The sequence below is a fragment of the Ochotona curzoniae genome, unplaced genomic scaffold (genome assembly GCF_017591425.1).
Source record: "Ochotona curzoniae isolate NIBS_2020 unplaced genomic scaffold, NIBS_Ocur_1.0 contig_1014, whole genome shotgun sequence".
In the NCBI taxonomy this organism is placed as follows: domain Eukaryota; kingdom Metazoa; phylum Chordata; class Mammalia; order Lagomorpha; family Ochotonidae; genus Ochotona; species Ochotona curzoniae.
Window position 1 is genome coordinate 36,885,261 of NW_024464920.1, and position 22,938 is coordinate 36,908,198.

Genomic DNA, 22,938 nt, shown 5'->3' on the forward strand with positions numbered 1-22,938 from the left:
AGGTTCCCAGCCTCTGATGAGTTGGGGCACAAGAGGAAGGAGAGAGTGGACAAGCAGGAGCTGGGCTCTGTCAGGCTGGATTCACACTGGGCACAGCGTGGACAGTGCCCAGTGGAGCCTGGGGGCTTTGGGTAAGCGGCCTCTTGTTCCCCCACTCCTTCATGAAATGCGTGGACAGCCAGAGGGAAGTTAGAGTGGAAATCAGAAGCACCACCAGGCAGCTGCCCAGGGCCACTAACCGTGGAAGGCCACCCCAGGCTCCCCCACACCCCGCTGCCTGTGCCCAAGAGACTTGGTTCACATGAGGAGCCCTCACAGCTTAAAACACAGCAAAGACTCTGAAACAGTGTTCTAAACACAGAAAGGGGCCAGGATCAGGGACTCTGGGAAGCAAAGGCTGGATGGCTGTGGCATGTGTGTTGGGCCCCTGCACTGAACCTCACAGCAAGCCTGCCAACTGCCATCAGTCACGCAGGATTCTAGATGGGATTTGTTTCTCAGAAGGCACTGGCAAGAAAGTGGCTACAGAGCATTTCCCTGCACTGAGGCTGGGGACTAACTGAGGCTCATCTGCTCAGTCAGGCCCTTCTGGCAGGCTGCTCAAGTTTGGGGCTCTTTACACTGGAACAACCCCTTCCAAGGTTGGACACAACCAGAGAAAACATGGCTATTCCCCTAGGTGTGTGTGTGTGGGGGGGGGCAATCTGGGGCAGGGCAAGCCAGGGAAGGCTGGGCCCAAGCCAAAAGACAGCATGCTCATCCTCTGTGGCTCGCCCTCCCATCCTGTAGCCGCCTCTCCCTCCGCTGGTTTGCTTTGCCTGCCCGAGGCCTAGCAGACAGGTGCCTGTGGGAGGTGAAGGGAGAATTCTCTTCAGCCTGAGAGGGTGTGACTGGGGGAGCCAGCAGCTGGAACTGATGTTCCTCAGCCTGTAGCCAAGGCTGGGCGCCATCTGCCTCCCTGTGCAGTCAGATCTTGCCAGGCTGGGAGGGGACAGCTGAAGGGAGGCACATGGGCTTTTGGAAGGACTCCTGCCCTTTCAGCAGAGAAAGGATTTATTGGCCTCTCTACCTGCTCCCTGGGGAAGGGGCCCATGCACAGCAGGGCAGGCAGGTGTCTGGGGTACTTCCAGAGCTCAGTCTTTCCGCACTTGGTGCAAGCTATGGCCACAGTGACCCAGGTCAAAGCCTAAGAAGAATGCAAAGATCCTACCAAGGCTGGGTGCATGGATGTGACAAGGCCTGAGGTGTCTTGGGCTGGGGTGGGAACTTAACCCCACCCCAGAAATTAGACCAACCCTGGAATGAGGTCTTCCCACGTGGGCATTAGTCTGGGGTCCAAGGCGCTTTGTGGCTGGGGTGGTGAGGCTGTTCTGGACGCCAGGAGCTATGTAGCCAGCTCAGCCTCCCGCAGGCACAGCATGGAAGGTGTCTCCAGATAGCGCTGCCGTCACCAGAGCCCCAGGTCCACAGGCAAAGCAGCAAGTCCTCCCGGGGAAGGAGCCTGGGTAAACTCAGCGCAGAGGCTGCCAGTACAGTGGTGAGCCATGGGGAGGCTGGCCAGCCAGGTGACCAGGGGGCACAAGGACAGATGTCTCCAGGCAGAAGGCAGGTGTCTCCAGAGGCCACAGCTGCAAAGGCACTTGCTCCACGCAGAGGAGAGAGTCTGCACATCCGAGCTCGCCGGGGAAGACCTGGTCTTCAGCCCTGCTGGGCCCTGTGATGGCTTCCAAGGGCTGTGGCTGGTCTGGTTCCCGGGCCTCTGGCCTGAAGCACAGGCTGGCCCTTCTTTCCAACAGGAAGACAGGCCAAGGGTGGAAAAGCAGCTTCCCTCACCTCATTTCGGGCCCAATTACCCCTTCCCCTGGTCCTGTTCCATATGAAATTTCACTAAAAAAACACAAAATCAAAAACTGTACAAAGGTGAAGCAGGTACGGTCAGAGGTCATGGAAAAGAAAAAATGACCGATCAGAGGGAAGAGGAGGCAGGAGCTGCACAAGGACTGGCGGGGCTGTGCAGTGGGGCCACAGGTGAGCAGCCCGCACTCCCGCACGTGCACGCACCCAGGGTCCAGATCTAGGGTTTGTGGCGGGCAGGGGTCCCTCAATGTGCCAGCGCCATCACTCCCTGGGTGTTCATAAAAGAACATTAACAAGTTATTTAGGAAGCCTTCAAAAATAATCCCCATACATCAAAACCGGGTTTCCTCCCAGGGAGATGCCGCTCAGGCTGAGCTCTTTAGGGGAGGGAAAAAAAACCGCAGCACAGCTACCAGCGGGACACAAGACTTTCTTTGCCAAAAGAAAAAAGTGTTTTGATCCCCAAGACTGCGACATCCCCAAGTGACGGCTCGCCCAGGCTCTATGGGCAGCGGACAGCAAGCAGAGGGCGGGAGGGCATCAATGCCTGTTCCAGGCCTGTGCCTGCAGGAGACAATGGCCCGGATTAGGCCTTTGCCAGGCCACAGGCGTCCTCCAGACTCAGGCCCAGGAGCACCTGCATTGCCAGAAATTCTCTTCAGTTCCAGGCAGGCGGGGAGGGCGGGAGAAGTGGCATCTCCTATCACAGCACAGCCTCCCCAGCGTGCAACAGCTTACCCAGTCACTTGCTGAACTGGAAGGAATAGACAGCAGCGTCGGAGGGGGCATCGACTGCCACTTGGCTCTGCTGGCCGCTGCTGTCCTGTGCCAGGGCCATAGAGGAGAGTCATCGGCTCACGCCTTCCTTCCCTCACCTCCCATCCCTGTTCACACACAGTGCCAGCAGCCTGTCTCCTGCCAGCCAGCATGCCAGCATGGACCCCAGGCTTTCCCTCACACATCCCTTCCGAGCCCAACAATGTCTGGGGAACACAGTGACACTGTGAGCAGATCTTGACCCAGAGAGACAACGGACACTCTTACCTCGACTGAAACACTGGAGGAAGGTCCAGGGGCGTATTGGGAGATATAAGCTCCTTGCATGGCTGCCACCGTCGGCAGGTACTGGAACAAGACACACCTATGGGCTCAGAGCAGGGGCTCTTGTTTGAAGCCCCGGTGAGGCTGGACAACACCAGTGCCTGTGCTCCAGCCCCAGAGACGCTTGTCTCGCTGGCGCAGCATGGCTTCTCAGGGCTGGCCAGGCACGCTTGCACCACCCAATTTCCTCCCTTTCTCTTTTCCCTCTCCTCCCTCTGGCTCTGCCCTGAAGCCACCGGTGCAGGCCAGGAGGCAGCAGTACACATCAGAGGCCCCGTCCACACTGCCTGCTCTTTTTATACCTCCCCTGCCCACCCAACCCCAGGATCTCCGTGTGGATGTGTAAGAAGTGAGTGAAGTCTGAAATATGGAGAGAAACGTGCACCGCTGAGCTTTGTGAGTCAGGGCTGGGCGGGCGGGGGAGTGGGGAGGGGAGCGGAGGGGCTGTGTTCTTGCTCTAGCTCCTCTCCTGTGCTGAGTGCCCCCTGTGGAGGCTGGAGTGAGGCCACCGTCACTCCTGAGCATTCAGGTGAAGAGTCTCAACACAGGACTTAATCGCCACAAACACCTGCTTTGGGCTGGCGCTGAGGCACAGCATGTTAGGTTGCTGCCTACAACACTGGCATCCCATAGAAACACCAATTGAAATTCCAGCTGTTTCACTTCTGATCCAGCTCTCCGCTAAGGTGCCTGAAGAACAGCAGCAGCTGGCCCAAGTACCTGGGTTCTTGGCACCCAGATGGGAAACTCAGTGGAGTTCCTGGATCCTGGCTTTGGCTGGGCCAAGGCCTGGCCATTGCAGCCACATGGAGAGTGAACTCACGGATCTAAAAGGCCTCTTTCTTGGTCTTTCCTGCTCTGACACTTTGCCTTCTAGATAAGTGAATATATATTTGACCAAGTTAAAAAGAAAAAAAGAAAGAGCCCGCTTTACCGTGCCTGTGCTGCCAAGGGAGAGGTGGCCCAGTTGCTGGGCTAGGGGTCCCATCATGGAGGCTGGTGGCAGTGAAATGGGGTGATCCATTCCTGGTGTCAGAACTGAGCCCTAGAGGCAAGCACAGCGTCCTGAGGTTACCCACAGCAGTGACTGACGGCTATCAGGATCACTGAAGACAGACATGCAAAGCCCTGGGACAAGACAGGGGAGCAGCACCCTGGCTCAGCGTGGACCCATCTGTCTGGAGGGGTCTTCGTCTAAGAACCACCAACACAGAATCCAAGGTCTTACAGTTGGGCCTGACCAGAACTCACAGCCTCCCTGCCATCAAAGCCCACTGTGCTTCACATCAAATTGCTTCTTTTGCTTCCAGCCCCTTCTGAACACTCACCGAAGGCTGCATGAGGTATGACTGGTGATGCACCCAGGATGGGTTAGGGACTTGCAGAGGAGAAGTCTGAGTCACTCTCTAACACATGCAAAAACAAACCAGAGCCATGTTAACGGCCTAGAAACCACTGTTCAGCTCAGTGACTTGATCATGTTCCACAAAGCCTAGCAAAAGTTGCAATGCTCCCTTCAGAAAATAAAGATTAAGAAGAAATACTTAAAAGAATGTTAGGCTAGCAGCATTGTGGGAATAACAGGTAAAGCCGTTTGTGACACCTGGATTTCATACGGGCCCCAGTTCCCATCCTGGCTGTTCCACTTCTGATCCAGCTTCCTTTAATACACCTGGGAAAGCAGCAGAAATTGGCCCAAGTCCTGAGGTCCCTGCACACATGTGGGAGACCCAGATGAAGCTCTTGACTCCTTGCTTTGGCCTGACTAAGGCCCAGCTCCCTACTCTGGATGGCCCAAAGCCTTGGGATCCTGTATCCATATGGGAGACCTGGAGGAAGCTCCTCGCTCCTGATTGGCTCAGCTGCAGCTGCTGCAGCCACTTGGGGAGCAATCCAGTAGATGGAAGATCTTTTTCTCTGTCTCCTTATCTCTGTCAATCTGCCTTCTCAATAACAGAGAGAGATTGAGAGAGAGAGAGAGAGAGAGAGAGAAAGAGAATGAATTAGTGACTCTTCCAACTCAACAAATAACCCCACTGACAAAAACCATAAAAGGGTTAGGCACTGAGCCTGGTGGGTAAAATCCTGTTTAAGGGGCTGGCATTGTGACTTGGCAGGTGCAGCCAGTGTGAGACCCAGCTGCTCTAATCTGATCCAGCTCCCTGTCACTGTTTCCCAGACATATTAGCAGGAATGTGGACTAGAAGAGGAGCAACTGGGACTCAAACCCGTGCTCATATGGGATGCCAGCCTTTACAGGCGGCCGCTTAACCTGCAGTTTCACAATGCTGATCTCAATAAATCAATCTTGAATAAGACACGGTTTAAGGGACTTCTCTACCACAATCCAAGTCCCTGGGTCTCGGTCTTGGCTGCAGCTCCCAACTGCAGCATGTCAGCCAGTGCTGCCTGTAGGCGGCTAAGTTGATGGCTGTAGTGACTGGGCTCCTGCTATCCCCATGGGAGACCAAGACTGAGCTCCCAGTTGTCAGTTCCCACCAGGTTTCAGCCCACCACTGGCTGCTGCAGACATCTGGTGACTCTGCCAGCACATGGGAGTATGGAACATCCTATATATATATTTTATCTTTGTCATGCGTGTCCGTGTGTGTGCATACACCTTAAATAAAATTTCAGACGGGCAAAATATTTGCACTTACCTAAAATGATATACAAATGTCCATTAAGCACATGAAAGATACTCAAATTATATATATACCCAACAGTGTACACAAAAACTCCTACACAAGTGTTCCCAGAAGCAACACTCACATAGCTAACGGAGGGGACGACTCCGATGGCCAACTGGTAAACCAAAGGTGGTACATTCACACAAGGGAGTATCAGCCAGCTAAGAAAATGAAGCACTGGACACGCTGAGTGAGATACATCAAACACAGAGGATCATGTGGTGGAAGGCCGACGTGCAGTGGTCAGGCCACACCCGTGACACTTGCACCACACACTGGAGCACGAGTTCTCGCCCCGTGGTGCTCCACTTCCAATTCAGCTCCCGTACATGCCTAGGACATCACTGGAAGATGGCACAAGTGCTTGGCTCCCTGCATCTGTGTGGGAGACCCAGCTGGAGTTACAGGTGCTGGCCCAGCCTTGGCCGGCCATGGAGGCCTTTACGGGAATGAACCAGCACATGATAAGATATCTTTGTCTCTCCCTCTCTGTCATACTGCATCTCAAATATATATATAACTGTAAAGACCATGCACTATGTGCTTCTATTCTTTTTTTAATAAATAATTCCTTTTTTTTATAAAGATTTATTTTTATTGGAAAGGCAGATATACAGAGAGGAGGAGAGACAGAAAAGAACATCTTCCATCTGATGGTTCACTCCCCAAGTGAGTGCAACAGCTGGAGCTGAGTCAATCCAAAGCCAGGAGCCAGGAGCTTCCTCCAGGTCTCCCACACAGGTGCAAGGTCCCAAAGCTTTGGGCTGTCCTCCACTGCTTTCCCAGGACACAAGCAGGGAACTGGATGGGAAGTGGAACCGGTGCCCACATGGGATCCCGGCAGATTCATGCAAGGACTTTAACTGCTATGCTATCATGCCAGGACCCTATTTTTTTTTAAGATTTATTTATTTTTATTGCAAAGTCAGATATATAAAGAGGAAGAGAGACAGAGGAAGAGAGACAGAGGAAGATCTTCCAAACGATGATTCACTTTCCAAGTGGCTGCAACAACTGGAGCTGAGCCAATCTATAGCCAGGAGCCTCTTCTGGGCCTCCAACATGGTACAGGTTTCAAGGCTTTGGGCTGTCTTCAAGCAGGGAACTGGATGGGAAGGGGGCAGCTGGAATTAGAACTGCACCCATATAGGATCCCAGCGTGTTCAAGGCAAGGACTTAAGCCCCTAGGCCACAGCACCGGGCCCTATATGAGTCTATTGATATAAAATGCCCATCACAGCCAAGTCAAAGACACAGAAAATGTATTACAGTCTGTCTGAGCACTTCAACTCAGTAGGAAAAGGAGAGGTTACTTAATAATTTGGCATTAGGACAACCAGATAACATGCTGCAAGAAAATCTAGTAAGCCCCCTGCCTTCTGTCTTACATAAGCAGAGCTCCTGCAGGGGCATATGTTGTGGTCAGCAGGATAAAAGCCACTGCCTGGGGCACCCTGTACCTATAAGGGAGAGCCAGTTTGGGTCTTGGCTACTTTGCTTCCCATCTGGCCCCCTGCTAAAGTACTTGGAAAACAGAAGCAATGGTTCAAGTGTTGGGTCCCGGCCACTCACACGGGAGACCTGAGTGGAATTTGAGTCTGCCCATTGTGGCCATCTGGGGACTGAATCAGCAGATGGAAGATCTTCTCTTAACCCTCCCTGTGTCACTTTGTCATTCAAATAAGTAAGAAGTCTTGGGTCCGGCGCTATGGCATAGCAGCTAAAGTCCTTGCCTCGAATGTGCTGGGATCCCATATAACCGCCGGTTGTAATACTGGCAGCTCCACTTCCCATCCAGCTCCCTGCTTGTGGCCCGGGAAAGCAGTCAAGGATGGCCCAAAGCTTTGGTACCCTGCACCTGCTGGGAGACCTGGAAGAGGTTCCTGGTTCCCGGCTTCGGATGGGTGCAGCACCGGCCGTTGCGGTCACTTGGGGAGTGAATCATTGGGCAGAAGATCTTCCTATCTGTCTCTCCTCCTCTCTGTATATCTGACTTTGTAATAAAAATAAATGGATCTTAAAAAAAACAAATAAGTAAAAAGTCTTAAGAAGAAGAAAAATAAATCCCTAATGATTATACATTTAAGTGTGAAACAATAAAATAAAATCTTAGGCACTAGATCTATAATATACAGACTGGGAAGACCTTTATAATTAAGACAGGAAATTCAAGATTGTAGATGAAAACAACATATTTAATTACATGTAAATTTTAAACTTTTACGTGGTAGAAACTTACGATTCCCACAGTCGGGTCAGTAGCCCAGCACCAGCAGTACCCCAGAACTTGCATGGGTCTGAATTCATACCCTGCACCTGGATTTACCGATCCAGAAATCCTAGGCAGGGCGCCAGCCCCTGAAGTGATTCTCATCCACAGCTTCAGCTGGACATCCACAAAGTCAATGGACAAAAAGTAGATCCGAAAAAAAACCCACCTCATCACAAAGACATTCAGAGGGCTAATATTTATAACACAGGAAGAGTCTTATATGCTGATGGGAAAGGGCAAATCACCAAATAGGAAAATGGGCAAAGCACATGTGTAGCCATTAGGGGATTGCAAATCAAAATGTGTAGCCAGTGAAATACCAAGTGAAATATAACAAGGTACTTTACATGCCTGGAAACAGGAAAAATTTAAACAGAACAAAGATGTGTGTGGCAGGAGAGACATGGGTGCTTTCTCGTGCAGCTGAAGGAAATGAAAATTGACAAGGTTTGTGGAAAGCAGTCCGACAAAATTTATAAAACTGAAAATGCACATTTTGTTCAACCTCATAATCCCACTGCTGGGACATGAGTCTCCAGAAACAAAAGAACAAAAGCACTCATCTGTAAGAACACAGGTGCAAGGACGTTTCTAGAAAGCTCTTTGTAACAGAAAACAACAACAAAACCAATCCAAAGTTTAAGCCAATACCCACCCTAGGAACAGCTGAAAAAATCTGGTATAAAACCTATGGAATGCTACCTCCAGGCAAGCAGTCCCCAGCACAGAGGACCTCCGGACCCATGCCACAGGGTCACTGGGAGAAGCCCAGGTGGCTGTGCCCCATCTTGAGTTTCTAACACAGCAGATCTGGAGAGGAGCCCAAAGAATTACGCTTCAGAAATTTCTAGGGTCTCAGACTGGGCCACAATACCTGTTGGCAATGCTGGCCCAGGTTTGGGACGGGCCTATCAAAGGAACCTCAGGGACTCCCCTGCTGGGCTGCTGCTTCCACAGGTAAGCATGAGAGCTGGGACTGGGTGTGGGCCAGTCAGATTATGCCGCAGCACCAGCTGGCAAGTGCCAGGGCTGAGTCATGTCAGACTGGACCACCGTACCCGCTGGCAGTGTAAGATCTGGGGCCGGGAATGGGCCTGGTAGGTGAGATGTGGGCCCCTTTCCGCAATGCTGACACAGCTGGACAGCAGGGCGGGCCCTCCTTGCCTTTCTCCTCTGTGGACACAGGAGAAAAAACAAAAACTGAGACCTTTTTTCCACCCACTTTCCTTCATACCTGACCCTCCCCACCCTAATTAGAGGCCCAGATGGGGTGTGCATCCCTCTCAACTATGCGAAGAATATTAAAAAGAAACACAAAAAGAAAAGAAATTCCAAGTGTATGCCAATACTCTGGTCTTTTTCAACACCACAGTTTGAGAATTACTGATTTAAAGATTTTGCTAAAAGAGATAAGTGCTAAATATTTATTTACTATGATTCAATTTCTGTAAACTGAACAATTCCCCAAACCTTATACATTTGTGTATTTGTATATTTACATGAAGAATATGGAAAATGTCATACAGTAGGGAATTAGTGTGTGTTTATTATAGGGATGGTAGAAGGAGGACAAGAGGATCCCATTAGCATTAGGACAATGTGTGTACTCTCTACAGACCAAAAATAAGAGAAACCAACTAGTTTCTATTTCTACCCGTATGTGCCTTCATCTTAAATACAGTGGCCGACAATGACTAACCCTGCTCTGGGGACTCACATACCTGATAGGAAGACACAGGAGATGGAAGGTAGGGGGGCAGTGCCGACTGAGCAAGCATCCTGTTGGGGGCGATGTTGTAAGGGGCTGGGTAGAACCTGGAGGAAGGACCATCAGTCAGCAATGAGTGACAAAGCTAGGGCCTGCACTGATAAACACAGCCACCTCCTGCTAGTTAACTGGGGATCCCTAGAGTGCCTGGACACAGGCCATGGTCATTCACAGGCAGTCCGATGATACTTAACACCCTTACCCATTCTGCAGAGCTACGGTGGGGTCATAGGTCAAGGCCATACCACCCTACAAAGAAAAGAACATAAAATTCACACTGTGAGCGCTTGCATGAGAACAGGAGCCAGACCAGAAGGCCAGGACTGGTGAAGCCTGTTTTGTTTTTGTTTTTGAAGCCTTTGGTTTAGTGGACCGAAGTTGGGGCGAGTTTCACTGAAGCTGCTGCGGAGTTTTCTGGCTGTGCAAGCTGCAGGGCCAGCGCCGCAGAGGCAAGGCTCTGGAGCTTGCTACCCGACTCACAGACCTCACGCCATGGACGTTTCCTTCCACTTCAACACCCTCGAGCACTCCTGTTCCCTCTGAGGTCCTCTTACCACGTCGCCGCTCCTTGGCCAGGCTCTTCCGTTTGGCACAAATTTTCCTTGGTTTTGTCGTTTCTTAGGCCCACCATCGGCAAATTTGCAAAGCAAAGGATCAGACGGGGCTGCCAGGAGAGAGAAAGCAGATGGGTGGCTGAGGCCCACCCCACTTGGCCCCCTTCCTCTGGCACAGCCTGCGACTCTCTCAGCTTGGCTTCCAGATGCCTCACCTGGTACTCCAGGGGGTGTCTTGATGTATTTTCCATTGAAGTGGGTGATGATGGCCTCACACTTCTCGGTGGACTCCATCCTGAGGAATACAACATGGGTCAGGCTCTAGCCACTGGAGGGCAGGGCTCTCACACACTCAGAAGAAAGCCCTGCGTCCCCAGCCGCACAAGCACTCCCGAGCCATGACTGTTGGCAGCCACATCCGAGCTAGGAATATGATACCTATTAAAGGTTCTCTCCACTGGCTCCCATTGGGGCTCACCAGAGACCAGTGGGGAGTGGAGGTCTTCAAGCCATTACCTGTTCCAAAGCAGACATTGTCACATAGGCCTACTTGTGGGTCTGGGACAAGAAATAGTAGCTGTTACTCAAATTTTTCAAATACAAAATTCAGACGGAGTAGAAATCGTTCGTTGCTCTGACACAATTTTACAAGCTGAGAATTTGTTGGTATTTACTTTTTGCTTCTGGCTACAGTTATCAATTAGTTAAGGTAGCGTCATTTAGATTTTCCCAAGTGCCAACCCTTTAGTAAGAAAGTGTTCTCGGGTCACTGGGACAGAAAGAGGGAGGCTGAGAACTACCGATTAAAAGTGCTTGTTGGGGAGAGGCCTGAGGAATCCGTCTGATCTAGGTTGCAGCTGCAGCTCCCGACCCATTGCCTGGTGATCCAGGACGCCTTGAGACAGTCCCCACGTGCTCTGCCACACAGCGCTGTACAAATCCAACACGGCCACAGAAACTGGCTGGCTCTAGAAGTCACGCGGGCCATGCAGCACGAGGTATAGCATCCTCACCTATTCCCACACTTACGTCTAGGTCTGCTCTCTCTAGCAGTTACCGCTGAACGTATGCACCTTCCCTCTACAGGAGGTGACTAACAAGAGGAGGCAAAGGAGGCACTGAACGAGAACCGCCCCTTCCGTCTTCCAGAGTAGTAGGCACCTCTGCTGGGGTCCCTTGCTCCCCTCACAGTTTTACCAGGGCCCAGAGGAGCCAGGAAGGGTGTCAGAACCTCAGCTTCCTCACACTGCTCTCCCTGGGGGAGAGCTCCAAGGGCTGACAGTGAGCCAGTCCCCCACAGCCTCACAGTCACACCTCGGTTCACTGTCCATCCTTGCGAAGACTCAACAGCAAGCACTGTCTTGCACTGAGTTACAAATCCCTTGGCAAGTCAGACGGTCTCCGCTGATTTGCTTTCATCAGAACTGGAGTACTTTAACAACACCTTCCTATTAAAAAAGAATCAACTTTGATGACAAGATTCTCTTGATTCTGAGCATATCGTTTAGGAAGATATCTACCTTGAACAAAACCCCTTCCATTTCTGGATACTCCTTTCCGCAAACAAGGCTTCTCAGCAGAGAAGCAGAAAAGCAGCAACAGGACTGGGTGTCAAATCCTCTCTTGTTACAGGAATAATCAATACACTGATGGCTACACGACCTAATTTAGCAAAATCTAAACAAAATAAAATGTATCTGTGTAATAGGAGAAGCATTTCTAATAAAATGCACTTAATGAACCAGGTGTGATAGCCTAGTGGCTTAATCCTTGCCTTGTCTAGGATCCCACATGGGCACCAGTTCATATTCTGGCTACTCCATATCCCATCTGGCTCCCTTCTTGTGGCCTGGGAAAGCAGTAGGAGATGGCCCTAAGCCTTGGGACCCGCATGGGAGACCTTAAAGAACCTCCTAGTTCCTGGCTTTGGATCAGCTCAGTTCTGGCTGTTGCAGTCATTTGGGGAATGAACCAGTGGATAGAAGATTGTTCTCTTTGTAGCTCCTTCTCTCTGTATACCTGACTTTCCAATAAATAAAATAAAATCTTGAAAAAAACCCCAAAATGTACTTCATATAAAATAAAATTTTAAAACTTTTATTATAAAGTCAGATATATAGAGGAGGAGAGACAGAGAAGAAGATCTTCCATCTGATGATTCACTCCTCAAGCAGCTGCACAGCCAGAGCTGAGCCAATCTGAAGCCAGGAGCCTGGAGCCTCTTCCGGGTCTCCCATGCAGGTACAAGGTCCCAAGGCTTTGGGCCGTCCTGGAACTGCTTTCCCAGGCCACAAGCAGGGAGCTGGATGGGAAGCAGGGCCGCCGGGATTAGAACCAGTGGTCATACAGGATCCCAGCATATGAACGGCAATATTGGGACAGGAGCCATGGCAAAGCAGCTAATCTGCCACCTGTAACACTGATATCCCATGTGAGCACCAGTCCAAATTCCAGCGGCTCCACTTCTGATCCAGCTCTCTGCTTGTGGCCTGGAAAAGTAGCTAAGGTGGCCCCAGACCTTGGGATCCTGCACCCACGTGGAAGACCTAGAAAAAGCTCCTGGCTCCTGGCTTTGGATCAGCTCAGTTCTGGCTGTTGTGGCCACTTGGGGAATGAACCAGCAGATGGAAGATCTTTCTCTCTGTCTCTCCTTCACACTGTAAATCTGACTTTCCAAAAAGAATAAATAAATCTTTTTTTTTTAAAGGTTATTCCCAGTGTCTAATGTGAGCAGCAGGGGCCCAAGGACTTGAGCCATCTTCTGCTGCTTTCCCAGTCACATTTAGCAGGGAGGTGAACTGGAAGTGGAACATTTGAGACTTGAACTAGTACCCACGTGGGATGCTGGTGTTAGAGGCAGTGGCTTAACTCACCATGCCACAACACCAGCCCCGTCACCTTTTTAATACGAGTTCTACATCTTTTTGCAAAGCTGGGTTTTCAATAGTAGCAAGGACTGTAAGATCATCAACGTGCAACAAAAAAGGAGGTATGAGTGCTCATTTTGATGCCAAGGTTTGGGAAGCTGCAACTCTTTCACAAGTGCTGTTATTTAAAGATGAAATATTTTTTCTTTCAATATTTGTGTGTGTGTGTGTTTTCCAAACAGCTACAAAGTTGTTAAACATTTGACAAATGGCTATGTAAATCCTTTGGTTACTTAATAAACTGAACAGTTTAGCATTTCTTTTGTCCCAGAGAGACAAGATATTCTCTAAGGGTACCCTGAACTGGGAAAGGTGGAGGGACTGAGCTTTGAGGGAGAGGATGGGAGCAGAGGCAGCTGGCCACAAGTCCAGAGCTCTCCTGGGGTTATTCCTGGGAATGCCAGCAGGTGGCAGCACTATGATGAAGCACTGAGGGAAGCCATCTGCAACAGGAAGGCACCAGACAAGATACCACGGGACAAGAAGCAATTTTAGCCCAGTAATTTTTGAACTAAAAGTCAAAACAGAATCTTCTTTTGAACAAAACCTTAAAATAAACAAAAGTGAAGACATTCTTAGGAGAGCTGAAGGCCGACTGTGACACCAGTGACCAGGAGGAGCCCTAGAAGACCTTGCAGCTCCAGGGAGCACAAAGGAAAAATACTTCCCTAAGTTCATCTCCATTTCTCAACAGAGATTCCTGCAAGGCTGATCTCGCAGGCACAGTCAGTGGCAGTCGGCTCTGAGCTGCAGGCCTCCCAACAGGTCTGAAAAAGTCACCCAGGCCTCCTGCACACTGCTTATCTGGGTGTCAGCAGGACTGGGGCTGTGCTGTGCCACCTGCCCAGTGAGACCCTAGGCAAACTACTGCATCCCGGGAAATCCAGCTTCCTCATCTGCAAAATGAAGAATATCTGCTTATTGGCGATATTTAGCTTTTACATCATAATCTTAGTTCAGCTAGACACGGAGGGGAGAATAGACAAAACAGAACCCGAAGAACTGCAGTGACAGTATGATCTCAGAGGGGACAGGGCAGAGGCGGGGGGCTCTCCTGAACCACAGGAAGAATGGTCTGGTGCTTAGGATAAAGCAGGAACCAGAGCACCTGAGTGGCCCATGCCTGGCAGCAGTCATCCTCCCGCCGGGCTTGCCATTCTCAGACCTGAAGTGCTCCACGGCTTCCATGGTACTGATGTCCCCTTCCGCCCTGCCAGAGCCCACATGCTTGCCATCAGCCAGCATTGACCACGCAGGTGAAAAATTGCAAAACCATTGTGTTCAGTCTAGCACTTTCCACGGATAAGATGAAGTGGAGAATACTGGTCACAGTGACGGTTGTGCAGACTAAATGATAACATACTGGGAAGATATTCAGTAAGTTACATGAAAATAAGAAATCGTTTTACCCCACTTAAGTCTTGATCAAAGAAACAAGGCTAGAGTGGCAGAAAGTAGTGGGAGCAGAGATAAAGATTTAGGGGCTAGTGGGTTTTTGAGTCTTGTGACTCACAATAAAAAATGAACTTCTGACTGTCAAGTATTTCTGATGGGTAGTTTGAGGAGGCTGAGATTTTTGGTGTTTTTTTTTTTTTTTTTTGGCAACCTCTCAACATTCTCATTAACCTTGTCATTTCCCACACGTGCCTCCCCTCACCTTGCAAAGCCGACCCCTCTGCTGGTACCGCTGGTGTCCCGTAGGATGCGGGTGGAGATGACCTGGCCAAAGGGCTTTAGCATCCCTTCCAGTTCCTGCTCGTCCATGGACAGTGGCAGGTTGGAGATGTACAGATTGGTGGGGTCCTGCTCCTGTTGCTGTAGAAATAAAAGTGGGGAAATAACGCTCTTGTCTCTTTTCCCTATCCCACCCACAAAGAGGAAGCACCTGGGTAAACCAAGAGACGCTCAACTTTGTAACACCCAGCTGTATGGCTGCAGGTTCTCAGTGTTCCCTGTACCCTACAAGGGCATCCTAAGCTATCAGTGGGGCTGGACTCTTAAGAATGCAGCAGAATATGGGCGCCGGTTCGAATCTCGGCAGCCCTGCTTCCCATCCAGTTCCCTGCTTGTGGCCTGGGAAAGCAGTCTAGGACGGCCCAAAGTCTTGGGATCCTACACCTGAATGGGAGACCCAGAAGAAGGTCTGCCTCCTGGCTTTGGATTGGCTCAGCTCCAGCAATCATGGCCGCTAGGGGAATGAAACATCAGATGGAAGATCTTCCTCTCTCTCTTCCTCTCTGTATATCTGCCTTTCCAATAAAAATAAATAAGTGGAAAAAAATAAAAGAAGAAAGAAGATGCAGCAGGATGGCCACCCTTCCCCAAGGCCTGTTCCAGAGGCTGAGTCCGGGGGGACCGCCTTGCCCCATGACCTGGCTGTTTGAGTAAACTGCCTCCCCTCTCCTGGCCACAGCAGAATCCTCTGAACAGGAATGCCTTCTCATTCCTTGAAAGGCAGAGCTGGAAAAACTTAAAATTTTACTTTTTTTTATTTGAAAGGTGGAGGTGCAGAGAACAGAAAGTGAAAATCTTCCATCTGCTGGTTTATTTCCCAAAAAGTCACAACAGCTAGGGCTAGGCTAGGTCGCAGCTAGCAGCCTGCAGCTTCTTCCATGTGGCCCATGTGGGTGTAGGGGCCCAATCACTGTGTCATCTTCCACTGCTTTCCCAGGCATATCAGCAGGGAGTAGGATTGGAGGAGCAGCAGCCAGGGCTTGGACCAGTGCCCAGATGGGATGCCAGTGTCACAGGCAGGGGCTTTGCCTGCTATGCCATACATGGCCCCAATAAATAGATTTTAAAAAAATAGAAAATAACAGTGGGTCCGCAGCAACTCTCTCCAGGGTTTCCTTCTCTCTCTCGCTTTTTTTTTTTTTTTCAAGATGGAGAGCTCTTATCTAATGGTCCACTTTTTTAAAAAGATTTTTAAATTTTTATTGGAAAGGCAGATATACGGAGAGGAGGAGAGACAGAGAGGAAGATCTTCTGCCCAATGATTCACTCCCCAAATGACAGCAATGGCCAGTGCTAAGCCAATCCAAAGCCAGGAGCCAAGAGCTCTTCCGGGTCTCCCATGTGGGTGCAGGGTCCCAAGCCACTGGGCCATCCTCGACTGCTTTCCCAGGCCACAAGCAGGGAGTTAGTTTGGAAGTAGAGCCTCAGGGATTAGAACCAGCGCCCATATGGGATCCCGGCGTGTTCAAGGTGAGGACTTTAGTCACTAAGCCACCGCACCGGGCCCAAGAGTTTCCTTCTCCTTTAATTGTGTCAGCAAGGAGGCTGGCACGTGTCTATCGGCCCTGCACAAGGTGCTCACGCTGGCCTCCGGCAGGCCAGGCAGCATTCAGTTCCACTGCAGAGAAGCAGCTGTCTGAAATCCAGTAATCTGGATGAAAAGCCAGATTGGAGCAGGGGAGGATGCCTCTCCTACTGAGCTTTTCCTCCTCCAAAGCCACCACGCCGCCTGACAGGGACCGGATCCGGAGGTGGAGAGTGTTGTTCTGTGCTTCTGAGTTGCACAACTGGCTTCTTCAGAGAATGTCGCAAGGCTGCCACACTCTGGGAGGCAGGTGGGGTCAGGGCAGGGACAGGCGGCTGCGGGAGGGAGTCTGGCAGGCCCTGGCCTTCCTGCTTGTCTCTCCACTTGACAGGAAGAACAGTCACGGGGCTGCCTGCCGCCAAGTGCTGAATACAGCCTGCCCAGCAGCCTGGCGCTCCACAGGGTCGGACACAGCCAGGAAGCACTGCAGAGAGCGCTCGCCGGTCAGGCGCTTTCAGGGCTCCTGAGCACTCTGGAAGCCACGGAGCCGGAACCTTGGTGCCCGCCACAGCCTCTCAGGGGAAGCAGACTTGAGACCACACCTTACCTTTGCCATCTGTGCCTGCACACCGCTGGCTCTCAGGGCTGTGACAGCCTTCTGGGCGGCCGAGGGGCTATCAAAATCCACGAAACCATAGCCTGGAACAGGAAGCAGCATCACCGGGAGATGGGAGGTGGGAAGGGGCTGGCGGCCTGGGCCCTCAGGAGACAGAGTTATGATCCGTGAGTCAGAAGTGAAAGGGAGAGAGGAGTTAGGAGGGTTCGGGCGGTTATCCACACATTCCTCCAAACCAGAGACTTCGCTGCTCTGTAGCTGACAATTCCAGGGGGAATGAGGTCCCTGTGGACACCGTTTTTCTTCCTCCACTTTAAGAAATCTGAGGTAACAGGAATTAGGCTCCTTAAATAACCCACAGCTCAGCCCCATACTTCAAAAAGAATCCCCTCCCCTCTTTCCTAGGCACACCCCAGAAAAGCTGGCATGCAGGGAATGTAGCCACTGCAAGGCAGATGACCAGACACTGGCTGGAGAAGTGGAGAAGCCCTTCCCACCCCCACCTACAGCCCTTTCTCCTTCATTCCTCAGGCTCCACCAAGAACTTCTTGAAATCCCAGGAAACCACTCACCTTCAGAAAATAAAAGCCAACCAAATCCTCATGTGGCGTCAGGTGCAGACTATCTCAGAGTCACAGAGGGACTGTGTGCGGTTGGCTGGCCCAGTTTCCCAAACAGCATGTCAGCCGTAGCTACTGGGTACCACCCAGTGGTCTAAACACCCACCAGCTTCTAAGCCTGAAAACCTCACACTGCTCCCTGGCACGGCCCCCAGGTCTCTGCACCCAGGGCAGAGCGGCGGCCAGCACTCCCGCTGCCCTCCTCGCTCACCTTTGCACTTGTTTGTGGTCTTGTCCAGGATGGCCTTAGTGGAGACGATCTTGCCATACCTAAGACAGAGGAAACGGCCGAGTGAAGCTCTGGGACCAAGGGCTGACAGGACAGAGGTCTGGGCAGCTGCAGGATCCCAAGACTTGGCTCAGTGCTAGGCTACGTTTCCTAATCAGATCTTAAGAAAAACCAAAAAGAAATGAATAAAAATATCATCCCCATAATAGAAACCCGTTCTTCAAGGGGTCATAAGAAATAAGGTAACTGTGGCCCCTATAACAGTGACATTTCTCTCCTTTCTTCCCTAAGATTCAGGACTCCAGCTGGAAAGAGATGAGGGTCATTTTGGGAAAGAAGTTGGGCGATGCCCACACAGCAGAGGGCAGAAGGGGACAGTGCTGACAGGAATTCCTTGCGAACAACAAGAAATTGTAGATACTACTGATCTTAAGAAAATACCTTTCCAGGCCTGGCACAGTAGCCTAGTGCCTAAAGTCCTTGCCTTGCACACACTGGGATCCCATACGCACACTGGTTCTAATCCTGGCAGCCCCACTTCCCATCCAGCTCCCTGCTTGTGGCCTGGGAAAACAGTGGGACCCTGCTTCCATGTGGGAGACCCAGAAGAAGCTCCTGGTTCCTGGTTTAGGATTGGCTCAGCTATGGCCATTGCGGCTGCTTAGGGAGTGAATTAGTGGACAGAAGATTTTCCTCTCTGTCTCTCCTCCTCTCTGTAATCCGACGTTCCAACAAAAATAACAAAAAATAAATTAATACAAAATCGTTGAAAAAAATACCTTTCCTTCCATGAGAAACTACACACGTTTATCTCCTGTGACATCCCATTCCCATCCTCCTACTGTCCCGACTGAAGGTCAACCTGAGCCCAACTGCCTGAGTTCAAATCCAGTTCTGCAAATTTCTAACTATGTATGATTAAAAAAAAAAAACCACATATTTATTTACTTTCATTGGGAAGGCAGATTGATAGAGAGAAGGAGAGACATAGAGATCTTCCACCTGCTGCTTCATTCCCAAATGGCTGCAACAGCTGGAGCTGAGCTGATCAGAAGCCAGGATCCAGGAGACCCCTCTGGGTCTCCCACACAGGTGCAGAGTCTCAAGGCTCTGCGACATACTCCAGTGCTTTCCTAGGCCACAGCAGGGATTGGATGGGAAGTGGAGCAGGAACCAGCACCCACGTGGAATGCTGGTGCTTGTAGACAGAGGATTAGCCAATTGATGTCAGCCCCATGACATTTTTTTTAGAGATGTGGTTACTGGGGCCCAGCGCTGTGGCCTGGCAGCTAAAAGTCCTCACCTTGAACGTGCTGGGATCCCATATGGGCGCTGGTTCTAATCCCTGAGGCTCTACTTCCAAACTAACTCCCTGCTTGTGGCCTGGGAAAGCAGTCGAAGATGGCCCAAAGCCTTGGGACTCTGCACCAGTGTGGGAGACCTGGAGGAGACTCCTAGCTCCTGGCTTTGGATCAGCTCAGCACTGGCCATTGTGGTCACCTGGGGAGTGAACCATTGGGCGAAAGATCTTCCTCTCTGTCTCTCCTCCTCCTCTCTGTATATCTAGGTTTCCAAAAAAAATAAATAAATCTTAAAAATAATTAAAATTTTAAAAATAAAGATGTAGGTACTTATTTGAAAGGAATAGTGACAGAGAAGGAGATATTTTATATATATGTATCATATACTTTTATGTATAAATTATATTTTGTATATTTATGTAATTATATGTGTACATGGTTATATTTATAAATACATACATATAATTATATATGGATACAACATATATATATATATACACACACACACATTTAAAATCTCCCTTCTGTAACTATTCTTTTCAAGTATGTATATTTGAGAGATTGAGATCTTCCCAAATGGTCACAACAGCTAGGGTTGGGTCAAGAACTCCATCTGGTGTCCCGGGTAGACAGCAGGGCTCCAAGCATGGGCGACTACCATCGTGGCTTTCCCAGGCACATGAACAGGGAGCCAGCTTTGTGTGATCTTGAATGAGATGTTTAAACTTTCTGTCACAGCCTCGTCATTAAAGAACTGGAGACAGGACGTTGGGATTATATATACTACTTGGTAAGCACTTATAAATTATTAACTATTGTTATATTTAAGAGTCTTCAACTTAATTGCAAAACTAGCTTCTATTTTGCTGCCTTATTCTCTTTTTTTAAGGAAGCTCCACCGATTCACTCCCCAAGTAGCCAACGGCTGGAACTGAGCTGATTCGTAGCCAGGAATCAGGAGCTTCTTCTGGGTCTTCCATGCGGGTACAGGGTCCCAAGACCTTGGGACCAGCCATTTGTCCTCGACTGCTTTCCCAGGCTACAAGCAGGGAGCTGGATAGAAGTGGGGGCAGCTGGGACACAAATCGGCACTCATATAGAATCCCAACGCATACAAGGCAAGGACTAGCCATTAGGCTACCATGTCAGGCTCTTTCTGCCCTATTCTAACACTTCTGTTTCTTACGTCAAGAATTGAGGGTGTTAGAGAGAGGAATGGAAACAAGACTGGGGTAAGCATTAAGAAAACCATCTTGGGGGCCGGTGCTATGGCTCAGTGGCTAAATCCTTGCCTTGCAAGCACTGGGATTCCTTATGGATATTGGATCATGTCTTGGCTGCTCTGTTTCCCATCCAGCTCCCTGCCTATGCCCTGGAAAAAGTCAAGGATCACACAAAGCCTTCCGACTCTGTGCTCACATGGGAGACCCAGAAGAAGCTCCTGGCTTTGGAACAGCTCAGCTCTGGTTGTTGTAACTACTTGAAAAGTGAATCAGCAGATGGAAGCTCTTTCTGTTTGTCTCTCCCTCTCTCTGTAAATATGCCTTTCTAATAAAAATAAAGAAATCCTTTTTTTTAAAAGATTTATTTTTATTTTATTTTTATTGGAAACGCAGATATTACAGAGAGGAGAGACAGAGAGGAAGATCTTCCGTCCGATGATTCACTCCCCAAGTGACCGCAACGGCCAACGCTATGCCAATCTGAAGCCAGGAGCTCCTCCAGGTCTCCCACGCGGGTACAGGGTCCCAAAGCTTTGGGCCGTCCTTGACTACCTTCCCAGGCCACAGGCAGGGAGCTGGATGGGAAGCAGGGCTGCCGGGATTAGAACCACCACCCATATGGGATCCCGGGCGTGCAAGGTGAGGACCTTAACCATGGCGCCATTGCGCCAGGCCTAAAAATAAAGAAATCTTTAAAAAAGACATCTTTGGGTGGTTGTCTGGCTTAGCAGTTAAGACACCAGTTAAAATGTGTGTGTCATAGTTCAGAAGGTCCAGGTTCTGTGCCAGTTTTGGCTCCTGACTCCAGCTTCCTGCTGGTGCACACTCTGGGAGGCAAGGGTAGTGGCTCAAATAACTAGGAGACCCGGACTGCATTCCTCACTCCCAAACCCAGCTCAGTCACGGCCCTTGAATGTTGCAGGCGTTTGGGGAATGAACCAGCATACTGGTGTGGAGAGAGCCTGTCTTGCTTTTTCTCTGCTTCTCAAGAGAAAGAGAAAAAGAAAAAGAAAATCATATAAAAACTTGATGATAAAGCAAAAGGTAGGAAAATTGCACATCTTTTCAAAATCTCACTCGAACATTTTCTAACAGGCCCATTTAAGAAGTATCTCATTATGTTGCTTTGTTGGACCACTCTTTACTGATTAGAGCCAGATTTGTGATAATACATGTGAAATTGTAGGTTTCTGTCTACAACGCAAATGCAAATGAAGGGGCCAGTGCTGTGGCTCAGAGCGTAAAGCAGCCAGCTGTGGTCACAGCATCCTGTCTCAGCACCAGTTAGAGCTCCAGTTGCTCCACTTCTAATCCACCTCGCTGCTAATGTGCCTGGGAAAACAGCAGAGGATGGCTCAGGTCTTTGGGCCCCTGCACCTATGTGGGTGACCCAGAAGAAGCTCCTGGCTTTGGCCCAGCCCAGCTGCCATTTGGGGAGTGAGCTGGAGGATGGAAGGTCTTTCCCTCTTTAATTCCTATTTTCAAATAAATAAACAAAACAATATAAATTGGGTTTTTCCAGCACAGACAATAAAACCCAGAAGTTTCCGGATTTATTATCCTACAAGACACAAACTACTAACTTCACAGTCTTAGTCCAAATTCTTCAGCATCTGTAAAACCCAAGCTTCCCAATGCCTTCTGAACACATTTTGCCATCCTACAGATTCCCTCCCTCCTTGAGCTAAAGAAATCCCTGATACGTGCTCAGTCTACATCCAGTTAACACTCATGCTTTTTTTTTAATACTCTGCATTGGCAGCTGTCATGTGGGGCTCCCCAAAACTTGACAAAGTGGAGTATCACAGATCCATAATTATACTGAAGGTGTTTCTACAAAAAACAAAAAAACAAAACAAACAAACAAACAAAAAAACCTCACATACTCCATTCTAGGACGATGAAAACATTAGAGACAGGAAAAAAAAATCACTAACAAAGTGAGCAGCACAGAGCTATCTGAAAACAGCTGGTGGGGACTGAACTTGAGACCAATACCCCCAAAACAAGCTTTTGTTTTCCATCTCTCCTCTCATCCCTGAAGAACAGGCAATGACTGAATTACTTGTTTTCACTGCTTGGTGGCCTCTCACTGACTTTTTTAGTGAAACTTCTGTGACCCAAAGGATTAGACAGAATAAGCCAAACAATGCCCTGGAGGCTGGGCAAAGAGCACATTCTAAGTGGGAGGGGGGTGGGAGAATGATGTGTCAATCTAAGCCCTTCTGGGCTGCATACTTGGATTTTTCCCAAATTTTGGGAAGGGGGCGGGCCTGGGAGGAGCCTGCCTGTGGGCTGGAGGACACACACGCTGCTCGCTCTCCCCCGTCAAGGCCCCAGGGTGGAGCTGGCTGTGGTCTAGCAGCCTGAGACTCTGAGCTCAAAGTTTCCACTGCAGCTGGCAACAGCTGGGTCACTGCTGCTTCCTCTTTGGAAAAAGGAACCCCTCTGAGAGAACCCGGAGTTCCAGTCTTGAGCTCCAAGCCTCTCCTTCCGGACCCCTCCCCTCACCCCGGAGTTC

At 49.9% G+C, this 22,938-nt stretch overlaps 1 protein-coding gene across 2 annotated transcripts in view; it reads right to left on the reverse strand.

Moving 5' to 3' along the window:
* Positions 1-296: 296 nt before the first annotated feature.
* Positions 297-22,938, reverse strand: part of RBMS2 (RNA binding motif single stranded interacting protein 2) — a 55,927-nt gene continuing 33,285 nt past the window's right edge. Inside the window, exons 3-13 of one of the 2 annotated variants that reach the window (XM_040983521.1) lie at positions 17,876-17,934; positions 17,036-17,127; positions 14,827-14,984; positions 10,458-10,537; positions 10,243-10,352; positions 9,891-9,937; positions 9,642-9,735; positions 4,287-4,364; positions 3,893-4,003; positions 2,902-2,982; positions 297-2,680 (exon numbers count right to left, since the gene is read on the reverse strand). In XM_040983521.1, coding sequence (XP_040839455.1) covers positions 2,600-2,680; positions 2,902-2,982; positions 3,893-4,003; positions 4,287-4,364; positions 9,642-9,735; positions 9,891-9,937; positions 10,243-10,352; positions 10,458-10,537; positions 14,827-14,984; positions 17,036-17,127; positions 17,876-17,934 — 991 coding nt within the window. In that variant the 3' untranslated portion in view covers positions 297-2,599. The remainder of the gene's footprint in view (positions 2,681-2,901; positions 2,983-3,892; positions 4,004-4,286; positions 4,365-9,641; positions 9,736-9,890; positions 9,938-10,242; positions 10,353-10,457; positions 10,538-14,826; positions 14,985-17,035; positions 17,128-17,875; positions 17,935-22,938) is intronic. The other variant, XM_040983524.1, reaches the window with a different exon arrangement.